The sequence below is a fragment of the Anolis sagrei genome, chromosome 3 (genome assembly GCF_037176765.1).
Source record: "Anolis sagrei isolate rAnoSag1 chromosome 3, rAnoSag1.mat, whole genome shotgun sequence".
In the NCBI taxonomy this organism is placed as follows: Eukaryota; Metazoa; Chordata; class Lepidosauria; order Squamata; family Dactyloidae; genus Anolis; species Anolis sagrei.
Genome location: NC_090023.1, coordinates 31,542,301 through 31,554,360, shown reverse-complemented (window position 1 = coordinate 31,554,360; position 12,060 = coordinate 31,542,301). Strand labels below are relative to the sequence as shown.

The 12,060-nt window shown below is 36.2% G+C and overlaps 1 protein-coding gene across 2 annotated transcripts in view; it reads right to left on the bottom strand.

The window, feature by feature from the left end:
* PAN3 (poly(A) specific ribonuclease subunit PAN3) overlaps positions 1 to 12,060 on the bottom strand; it is a 68,973-nt gene that overhangs the window by 44,481 nt on the left and 12,432 nt on the right. For both annotated transcript variants that reach the window (XM_060770887.2, XM_060770888.2), the window contains exons 2-4: positions 7,260 to 7,381; positions 2,688 to 2,754; positions 1,234 to 1,304 (exon numbers count right to left, since the gene is read on the bottom strand). In XM_060770887.2, coding sequence (XP_060626870.2) covers positions 1,234 to 1,304; positions 2,688 to 2,754; positions 7,260 to 7,381 — 260 coding nt within the window. The remainder of the gene's footprint in view (positions 1 to 1,233; positions 1,305 to 2,687; positions 2,755 to 7,259; positions 7,382 to 12,060) is intronic.

Below are 12,060 nucleotides of genomic sequence, written 5' to 3'. Positions count from 1 at the left end.
AAGCTGGATGGCCATCTGTTGGGGGTGCTTTGAATGCAATTTTCCTTCTTCTTGGCAGGGGGTTGGGCTGGATGGCTCATGAGGTCTCCTCCAACTCTATGAGTTTATGACTCTATGAACATTATTTAATTTTCTTTTTCTTTAGATTTCTTTTTTTTTTTTTTGTACTTTTCACTATACTTTAATATTTTCAAACAGAAAAAAACCAGGGAAATGACTGTGGCTTTTGTCCAGTCATTATTTCTAAGGAACAGCCATCGCACTGAATGGATGGAAACAAAGTAAATAAACAGTTATGTAGATTCTATTGTTTAGACTACTTGGGACTAGAATCTGATTTAAGTCCACAGCAAACCAATTTATGTTATAGCTCATGGGCTATATTTTGTCAAGACTTGACTTAGAAAAAGGGAAATTCTTAATTTAACTTCTTAGTAATGTGAAATTTTGATATGAGTTGCTTACCATCAGCATCAAGAGGTATTTATGCAACATTTAGAACATTTTTATTAAGAAAACTCTCTATAATAAAATGCAAACTACAGTCAGTCATCTTATACTCAAATTTGATTATACTTGACATGTACAATCAAGAATGGATATTTTAATTATTACATATTTAAAATGCATGCTTAGATAATTGCATCAAACTATACCACTGAAGAAAATAAAAATGAACTCGTCTAGATACTTCACTATAGGAATATTCCAAAAAAGTTACTGAAAGTAACTGCTTTGATAAATAGGGGAAATTTAAAGCTTTCAACAAATAACTTTAGAGCAAAAAAGAAAAAAATGTTCTGGAAGAATGATAACAGTACTGCAGCTATCACAACATAACTTTACATTAATCTGAAAATATGAAATCAGTATAAAGCGGCCTTGCAACATCTATGATTAAGATGGACTTACTGCACCGAACAATGAATTCATTTAGACTGATTAAAGCTCTGGACATCTACTTGGCTACAGCTGTATTACCATAATTCTGCAATACAACAATGTAAAAAGTAATCTCTTGTACTTTTTTCAGGGACAAAATGTGAAGTTAAAGTAGAAATAGCTGTTCTTGAGAATCCTGAGCAATTATGTAACTATATTACAACAAATGCTCAAAATTAACACTGCATGCCGCTCTGTCTACTATTAATATTAATTTTACAAACTTTCAGTATCTAAGAAAGTAGCTCTTTTGTTCAAACACATAAAGTTAGAAAGTTTGGTAATACTTACTTTTCTCCTTTGAGATAAGCTGAGGGCAGCAAAATCATTAAACAAGGATGAACCAGGTGAAGTAAGATGATCTATTAAAAAAGTGTAATAAAACAATGGGGGAGAGAGTTACTTTATTACTATGGTTTTTAAAAAATAGTTTTACAAAACTAGAACCAGGAGCCAAAGACTTATCCATCATGCCAAAATTTCATGCTCTCTCTTCTCCTATTAATGACTTATCATTATACTTTGTAAAAATATGGAATTCCTTCCTTTTTTCCTTTGGATCTTTTGAGTATAAATGTATACCGCCCCCTGCCCCCTAAATGAATTTTAACCAAAACACCATTCAGGAGTTTGTTTGTTTTTTAAAAAAAATAAAGTACTGAAATATCTAGGTTATGGAAGAAAACAGAATAAAAACAAAATGAAACTGTAATGTATTAGTTTTAGTTAATCAAGTCACCATATTTGAAAATTCAATATAAAGTTGGTAGGTAAACTTCTTTAAAATACAAAGCTACTTAGAGCTGCATAGCAAGTATGTTTTAGTTGGAAGTCTGGAAACTACATTTAAATTCTAGATTATATTATTTACTTTTTAAGTACCTAAAATAAATGTTCATATTAATTTACACATTCCTTGTTCATTTATTTACATAAATTGTTATGGAAGGTATTAAGTTGTAAGAAAAGTAAAATTTACCTTACTATCATGATGAATATATGATTGTCAAAGATAGATATTTAAAAGAAACTGGCCACACCTATAGTATCAACATGTTTATAGTTGATTTTGAATTCAAGAGTTTAAGAAGACTATGTGAAATGTCCATGATGGTAATACTGCCTGCTTTCTAAAATATTTATTAAAATACCTCAGAGTACACTGGAGTAACAGCTCCTAATTCTGGGATGACTAGTTCAGAAAGAACTAAAGGTATTATTTTACTGTATCGACTTTCAGCTGTGAAATCAGTGTGCTATTCATGAAAATCCTGGTGTGAATTATTACATCTTTACCGAGTTACATCCTTAGTTCAACATGAAATAGGGAGAAAAGCTATGGTATTTACAGCTTCCAAGATGCTGTTAGACTACAACTCCCATCATCTCCCACCACTGGCAAGGATCAATGGGAATTGTAATCCAGATACACCTAGAGAGACACTACATGTCCAGGTCGGTTTTTGTTGTTGTTTTTTTTAAAAAAACTGTTTTTTTGCCAAATCGTTTACCCAATTTAAAAAAAATGTTTTTTTTAATATTGCACATGTTACAGACCAGTGGATGAGACTCAAAGCAAGAAAACATTGCATAAAAGCACCAATTAATTTTGAAAACAATTTATAATAAGATGGGGCATACATTCTGTATACATAAACATCCATTGAGTAAAGATTTCACATTAAATGCGAAGAATTCCCATTAGAACAGCTCAAAGTTCTTGTTGTTTAAAGAAACCTTCTTACCATGGCCTGCGTACGGCTTGGCACTGTCGTTGAGAAGGCTAGGGGAGCTGCTGCTATTAGTCATCCTCTGCAGAAAGTAAGAAACAAATTACACAGTCAAAAAAGCTACTGGGACCATTAATATTAGCCTGTGTGTTTATAAAAGGAAAATAGGTTTAGGGAGTCTTGTTACAAGATTGCATCAAGCCTAGGTTCTCCAAGGGCATACAAAGTGGTTATACATATAAAAGGCAAACATGGAAAGAAAATAATTTGGACAAGAGCTGTTACAGCAGACACTACCCTATTGCTCATGTGCCAGAAAGTCTGTGTCTCCACAGTCTCAGTCCACCCCCCCCCCTCCATTCTTCCATACTCATGCACCAGTGAAGGGTGCAAAAGACAATTTAAACAGGGAGGAGGAATCTAAGATCTCATTTTCCTCTCAAAGGTGGAGATATTTCTGGCATCTGATGGGAATTATCAATCTGGAAATATGATTCCTGGGATGCTTTTCCAAGGACTATAAAAATACGACATTAAGATACATGAATTAACGTCTTCCTTTTTAAAAGGGACATATTTAATTATTTGAAGAAGAAAAAATTACTTGAACATTATTGAAGTCTTGTGCCAGTACCACCCAACAGTATTTTTACAGATTGAGACAAGTTTGCTTCTAGCAAATACAATTCTGATGCAAATATCAGGAAGGGAAGATAAATTATATTATTTTCCCATTAAATTATGCCGTGAATGACAGAGAAAGTATTCTTCAAAGAGATGGTCTTTGTGTAAAAGCAATACATTTGTACGAAACTGTTTATTCACAATGAATCACATTCAAATAGAAAAAGATACATTATGACCCACATACCTATTAGACTAGTTTCCAGAAACAGATCCTCCGCAGGCTCGTATAATATAAAAATGATATTTTTCTGCCTAATAGACTTCTGTCTAATAGACTTGACACTGATTGACTGGCTCATATTTTTGCATGCAAACTTGGCCACAACATTGATATTGAGTATAGCAAAAAACTTATATGCAAATTTACTTTACCAAAATTTAAATCTACCTTCCAAACTGGGCATCATATTCTCAATATAAAGACAGGACCTAAAATCGAAGCCTTTGCCAAATAAACAGAATCTGAAGACTCCAAACCAACCTTCATCATGAAAGATAAACTACTAGCCATGGCCACCACAAATGATCTCCAATGCAAGATGCAATGTGACTCAAAATACTAACTGTCAAGAAGCATTCACAGTGAGATCCTATGGAACACTTATGTTCTTTTCATCTTTCCACTCACTTATGGGTAGTCACTGTCAGGAAAGATAAAGATAGGTGGTCATGACAGACATTTGGCAGGATCGTATATGGCTCTGCTTAGAATCAGAATGTATTACAATCAACTTTCAGTATGTATATTTCAAGAACTGAAAAGGTTTTCCCTCAGTAATGTGAAGGGTTTCTACTTTCTTCTTATTCTATCTTATAAGAATCATTTCCTTAAAAATGAACAAATATTCAACAAAATCATCCCAGTCCCAACAGTGAATCCACAGTTTCATGTCCTTTTAAAAAAAGAACCGCAAGTGAAATTACGCTTAATTCTTTTTTTTTTTAATTTATGCAAAACTGGATACAATTAAAATGGAAACCTGAAACGTATTTGCCATATATCAGTACTCAGTTTATTGTCATTCACTGCCTTTTTTCAAAAAAGAAAAAAATGAAACAATGTAAAGTTATATTTAATTTCTTCAAGATACATAAAGAAGCCAAAAGCATCAATTTTAAAAGAGAAGACTGTGAGATGCATCTAGAGAAAGTCTATATATAACAATGAACATAAATTTATTCAGACAAGTTCATATGAAGGCATTTCTATGTAATATTAAAAGAAAAAATAGTGATTCAACTTAATAGGAGAAGCAAAATGTACTTCATTTCTCCAAATCCCATAATCATCCTTAGATTGGGAAAGAGGTTGGGACAGCAGTTAAATACTGACTTTATAAACCAAGGGCAGTGCCCTCTCACAATGAATTGGAAAAAAAATCAATCACACAGCACCTGCGGGTACAATAAAAACAGATGTTTTAAGAGGAAGTTACAACAATGGCATATTATAAATACTAAGACCTTTCCATAGCTCAGAAGAGTTCACCAATAGTCAAAACAAACTTTTAACAACTGGTTGGGGGGAAAAACACACACACAAACCCTTTTCTTAATTTTCATAGAGATGTCACTCAGCTCCATGGTCATCCTTCTGAATTTCTTTGATACAAGATGCAACACACTGTTGCTATGGATCTAAATACGTCATAATGGCCTATTTAAATTTTAGACTAAGGACAAACATGGACAAAAAATACTGTTCAAGTTTCAGAGGTCAGGTACATAACCATGATATTAAAGGATTTGATTTTTTCTTAAGTGACTAAATACATGATTGTCACAAGTGTGACCTAGAAAACATGAGTACTGATTCCATCCTTCACAAATGATGGCTCTTAGCCAGAGCTGTCTTTATTCTGGAATTCTGTATGGGACGAATCATTCAGATCATAGTATAGCTGATTTCTATGGATAGTTGTAAAAGTTGGACAGTGAAGAAACATAATAGGGAATTATTCAAATGGCGCTTAAGTAAATTCTGAAGGGTACCATGGACTGCCAAAAAGACAAATAAATAGGTCCAAAACCAGGTTCAGCCAGAACTCTTACTAGAAGCCAAAATGACTAAAATGAGGCTTTAAATTTTGGATATATCCTGAGAACTTAACTCACTAGAAAAGACAATAGTTGGTAAAACTTGGAAGACATTAAGAAAAGATGAAGCTACTACTACAGTTGGATAGATTCAATCAAGGAAGCCACATCCCTAAATTTGCAAAATCTTAGCAGCATGTTTTGGTGGAGATCTCTCCTTTGTAAGGTTGCTATAAGTCAAAGTTGACTTGACAATAATTAACAGCAACATTTTACTTTTTTGCTTAGATGATTATACCATATAAACTGATACTTATTATCAAGATCATCCATTTCTGGTCTCTACCTCCCAGAAATCAAAATCTTTGTTATAACCTATCTCTCCCTTTGGGAAGATGCTTTGTTTCTCTAGAATGAATTTCTGAATTTGTAATTCAAAATCAGTTTGCCAAGATCTCTAAAAATCAAATCTTCAATCTGTAAAGTTTTCTTATGAAGTCCGGATTGTACATTATTCCTTAGAATGAAAATGAAGATGTTGAGAAGCCTTTTATGAAATGTCAAATTGTAAACTACACAACTTATTTAATATTTTATAAATTGCCTTTTATACGAAATTGATTATGTAAAGTGTAAAACATGTAAAACTTCAATATTACAAATAAAATGTACAACAATTTATTTACAACATTTTTACCCCACCCTTCTCAACCCCCCGGGGGGACGGGGACTCAGGCAACAAGACCCAAAATATGAACACATAAACAGCCAACCATAAAGGCTGGGGGACATCAAATAAATACACAGTGCCTAGAATTGCACCAGAGCCAGAATTCACATGGTTGGAGAACCAGGACGTTTTTTTCTGCAGAAAATATAATATGACCTTTCAATACATTTCAAATGGCTATGGTCCCTAAGAGCTTAGATAAAATTTATTAAATATTTCAGGATGAAGATTTTTTTCCTGAAACAATATACTGCTATGAACTCTTGTTGCAAAGCATTTTGGAATTGTTTTATCATGAATATGCCATTTCTCTTACAAAAGAAATATTTTACAAAAAAATTTTTACAGAAAGATCAAAACAAAGATTTAACTGGAAAGGTCCATCCCGGAGTACTGCAATTCCATCTCTTATCTGTGACCAAGAAAACTCGGGATCTCTGACTGATATATGCAGCAAAACATAACTGGAGAGAGAACATGAAAGACTAACATCTTCCCACAACCTAATCATGTCTTGAGCTTTTATGTGAAAGAAGCAATATGTTATCAGGCAACGTCTCATTTCATTTATCATTCTAAAGGTAGCAGCCCTAAAAACAGGATGCAGTTTTAATTTCATAGCTTTTGGTTGCCACAGGTTCTATGCAGCCCCAAAGATGATTCTATTGGCTCCAGGATTCCCAGAAATGATGTCACCAAAATACAACAGCAAATCATGTTTGAGTAATACAGCTGCTAAGTGCTAAAATCATGTTTTGGGAGTTCTGTGGTTTGTCATGAAAATTCAACTGCAAACTAGAAAAAAATGCTTTAAAACAAGCATTTTCCCCTTAATTCAATTAATTTTCTGATTTTCTGCTGAATTTTGAAATAGCATGGCTGCATTAGGAGAAAATACCCTTTGGCAAGTCAGAGAAAGGCAAAGGTGGTCCCATAACTGTCAAAGTTGTCCATCCTTGCTCTACTGCAAAAACACCCATATTGTTCTGAGCTAGCACACTATTACTCTGAACAAAATACATGAACATAGAGTTCCAAAATTACAACAAAATGGTTAGAGAGAGCTTTACTGAAGAAATATTTTTAAATCTTCATTGTATATTAATCTAGCAGTTTATCAAATAAGTCATTACCTGCATCATAGGATACTTTGCTTCAGCAGGACTTCCAAACCCATTAACTCCAATGAAGCTTGTGCTGAAGTAGGAGTCTGTAAGACTAGGTTCACCCAGGGCACCTCCATCTATGCCGGGAACTAGAAGAAAAATGAAATTTGTTTTAAGTGGTATCAGCTTTGCAGAAATTCCTTTCTGTGCGCACAATTGAATTTTTCATCTGCCTAACCATTGACCAAATAGAGAAAAACAGCTAATTCTGCATTTTGCACCTGACTTGTAGTGATGAATGGCTAAAGTAATACTTAAGAGGCAAATTATCCTTGTCCTACCACAGAAATAGATTATCAAATTGACTACTGACACTGTGGCGTACCAGGTCACATTTTAACCTATTTGGGTATCATCAGCAGAAGAGAAAATCTCAATTCATTGGCTCCATCTCTGCATTCCCTGCTGTGCCAACCCCTCTGCCACCAGCAGGCCAGTAGCGAGAGGGGGTGGGGGTTAGGGGTTCAACCCCCCCCCCAATTTTCAGGTTAAAAAAAAACCTGGTTTACTCATGAATTTTAACTAGTTAACCAAATCCCCATGCTAAGTTATGAGACGCAAAAAATTAAGAGTCCCTCCAGAACTGCAAGCACTATCTCAAGCAAATATTGACAATTTATTCACACTGTCATTACTTGCAGCAATAGCCAATGTAGTGAAGCAACCAAGTTGGGGGGGGGGGGTGTTGAATGCTCTCATTAAGGAGGCCAGACTTGGTGGAGGTGGTTGACAGGGGCAGAGCTGCAGACTATTGAAGGCTGCTCTGCCCCTGCTGTGCTCTTTGCTTCAGCGTGAGCCAAGAGGCAGGTTTCAACTCCCCCCCCCCCCTGAAATTTTCAACCCTCCCCGAAATTTTTTTCTGGTTACGGCCCTGGCCACCAGCATGTTTGGGATAGGCTAGCTTTGCCCCATGCACTTAAGCTCCCTCTAATATTTAGATATTTGTACATGGGAGGGCAGTAAGCCTGGGCAACAAGGTGGGAACAATTAACATAGCCAACTTTTTCATAGCTCTCAGCTATAAGAACAACTTTTTCCTCTCTCCCCTCCCCCCGCTTTAGATCACGTAACAAGAGTAAAACCACATGTTCTATCTATCTATTTATCAACGTCATGTTAAAATAATCTCAATAGGCCTGCCAGATTCAAATCCATTTTTTTCCAGCAAGTCATCCTACAGTTTGGGGGCAAACAGTCCCCTTGGTAAAACTAGTCCATCAACTAGTCAGTCCAGTTTTAAGCTGATTCAAGATGATGAAAACCACACAAAGAGTAATGGGTGAACAAGTGCATCCTGGATGTTGGAAAACAGCAGAAATTCTAATTTCAGCTGCCAGCACAGGGAGTGAAAACAAGGGTTAAGAGAAAACAGGAAGTACAGACAAGATGACATGACAGCTCAGGAAATAGATGGTAAGGGGGATAAGAGCTGAGACACTGTTAAAGAAAGAGACTTTATGAAAGGCAAACTATTTCATTAGGTGATATTGTCTCACTGGGATGCAGAAATAGCACAGCAAAGGAGAGGTACCAGAGAAACAAAGGGCCTGTTTAGATGTTGTCCCTTTTCAACTCATTGTAATCAGATCCCTTGCCCAAGGATGAGGACTGTTCAGATCTGATCACCTAGATCAGACATTATCTTCTGGGACTGAAGGCAAGATTTTACCCACTCAAAATGTAAAAAAATAATATGAAAAACCGTATATAAGAAAACATACAATTTTTTTAAAACAATAATTTCTGCCAATCAAATTATGAAAAAAGCACTTTATGATACTAAAGCACAATATATATTCAAATTTGATCAGAACATAGATACAAACACACGATTCAATTCTTCTACATATTTCAATTCTCTCCCCATAAATGCACTACCAAAAAAAATCTTCATTTATAAATGAACTAGCACACATAATTGCTTTTAGTTCAGCAGAGATAGTGCAGGTTACATAGAGCTTATGGCTGACCTATTTCTGCTTAGAAACCTCAACCATATGTTTGTATCAAAGCACAATTTGTGCTATTCAGTATGTTAAGCAAAAAATCTCCATGTTTTCGCTTTATATAATTGGTAATATCACTACTTAAAGATCTTCAGTGCTTCTTATAGTATCGATATCTAAACTCCGCTTTAGAAAAAAGGCAGACAAAATGTATTATCTTGTACTTGTATTCAATTACAACAACTTCATTTGTAGAAGACGACTTTGAAACCAAAGAAGCACAATAAGTTGATTTTTTAAAATTTAAATACTAAACAGTTGTATATGCCATCCAGTCTTGAGAAACGCAAGTATCTAACATGTATTTAGAACTGTGTAAGTGTGGGAAAATATTATAATATTAAATATTTCCCTATTGGCTTAATCTCAGACCATACAGTATTTTCTTCTGCGATCTAAAATACATGCTCTGAAACAGGTTTTGGAGAGTACAAGGAATACAACTCCAATGATATGAGTAATCCCTGAAAAAATGCTCTATGTGCCCTTACCTTTTACACATGGGCTACAGGTATTTTTCAGAAGAGGAATAATACCAAGTAGTGTTGGAAATGACAACCTTCATCAAGCCTTCTCTAGCAATCTGTTTGTCTATTACCTTGTTGCTTACTGTTTCCTATATGTATATGTTAGTGTGCAGCTTTCTTTACTCTATGGTTTCTGAGAAGCTATAAAAGGGGCTGTAGACCACATGCTCTCCTTTTCTCTTTTTGACTATGTGACCTGTTGATAGATGTTTTCTTACAAGAGGGACACCTTGGCCAGCTGGCAGGGGACCAACTCAAAGATATCTGAAACTGGACTAATACGTTTTTGTACTTGTGTACACTGAAAACATGACAGTTGTGAGTAAATCAAACATGTTATTTGCATCAATGTCTACTTCATTTTGTCTCTTGAGTGCATGATACAAAGTAAGTTATTTTATGGAAGAGTCTTTTTTTGGGCACTAATAAAAATGCTTCTAAAGCTCTGACGATTTTATGCATTGACATATATCTGTTTTCCTGAGAGATCAGAGATTGCTGGTTATTCAGTCTAACAACTGAAACCATTGCATAGCATAATTATATTTGTTTGTATACCACAAGAGGAGATTCTGCTCTAAAGGTTTGATTGGCTCTTATCAAAAAGATTGTGTTCTCTAATAAAGAGTACATATTAAACATAATTATATATATATATATACACACACACATATATATACATACACACACACAGACAGACAGCCAACATCTTCTAATACTTCATTCTCTACATGAAAAATTGTTATTGTGTGTTCGAAATCACTTCAATGGCTACATCTACACCATTGAATTAATGTAGTTTGACACACTGCCATGGCTCAATATTATAGAATCCTGGGAGTTGTAGTTTGGTAGAGAAGGCTAACAATGCCATACCTCCCAAAATTCCATAGCACTGAGCCATGGCAGTTTAAGTAGTGTGAATTTGCATTAATTCTAGTTTAGATGCCCCCTAAAAAAACCTTTTCACTGAGTTTTCTAGGTAGAATTTGTTCAGAGGGGGGTTGTCCTTGCTTTCCTCTAAGGCTATGAAATTATGTATTACCACCCAGTGGGTTTCCATGGCTGAGTGTCTTAGTCCAACATTTAAACCACCATACCACCATAGTCACCTTCAAATACCAATTTTTATTAGAAAACTAGCTTGGGGACCCGGCATTGCCCGGGTTATTAGAGAAAGTGGGTAATGGTGGTTCTGTATGCCAAGTTTGGTCTTTATTGGTCTTTGGATAACGGCTGCATTATTTTCAGGAAGTGAGTGAAGGTACTTGAAGTCCCATCATCCATGGGCCATCCTCCTACAAATAGCAGCAGGATATAGAGTGGGTCATGGGGGCTCTGTGTGCCAAGTTTGGTCTTGATCAGTCATTAGATGAGGGTGTCAGTGGTGTCTGTAAGTGAGTGAAGGTACTGCAAGTCCCATCATCCAAAGTCCATCCCCTTTCAAACTGCAGCAGGATGTAGAGTGGATCATGGGGGCTCTGTGTGCCAAGTGTGGTCTTGATTGGTCATTAGAAGAGGGTTGCAGCAGTCTTGGGTAGTGAGTGGAGGTACTTGAAGTCCCATCATCCATGGTCTGTCCTCCTCGAAAGTGCACCAGGATGTAGAGTGGGTCATGGGGACTCTGTGTGCCAAGTTTGGTCTTGATTGGTCATTAGAAGAGGGTTGCAGCAGTCTTGGGTAGTGAGTGAAGGTACTTGAAGTCCCATCATCCATGGTCTGTCCTCCTCGAAAGTGCACCAGGATGTAGAGTGGGTCATGGGGACTCTGTGTGCCAAGTTTGGTCTTGATCAGTCTTGGTGAGGGTCTCAGTGGTCTCAGGAAGTGAGTGAAGTGACTGCAAGTCCCATCATCCATTGACAAATTCTTCCAAAACGCACCAGGATGTAGAATGGGTCATGCAGGCTCTCTGTGTAAATTGTGGTCCTGACCCATCATTGTTGGCAGTTGTAATGGTCGTAGGAAGGGAGTGCAGGTATTGCAAGTCCCATTGTCCATGGTGCATCCTCCTTCAAACTGCACCTGGATGTAGAGTGCGTCATGGAGACTCAGTGTGCCATGTTTGGTATTTATCGGTAATTGGATGAGGGTTGCAGTCGTCTGAAGAATTGAGCAATGGTACTGCAAGTCCCATAATCCACGGTCCATCCCCAGCCAAACCACACCAGGACATACAGTGGGTCATGAGTGGTCTATGTGCGAAGTTTGGTCCTGATCAGTCATTGGATGCGGTTA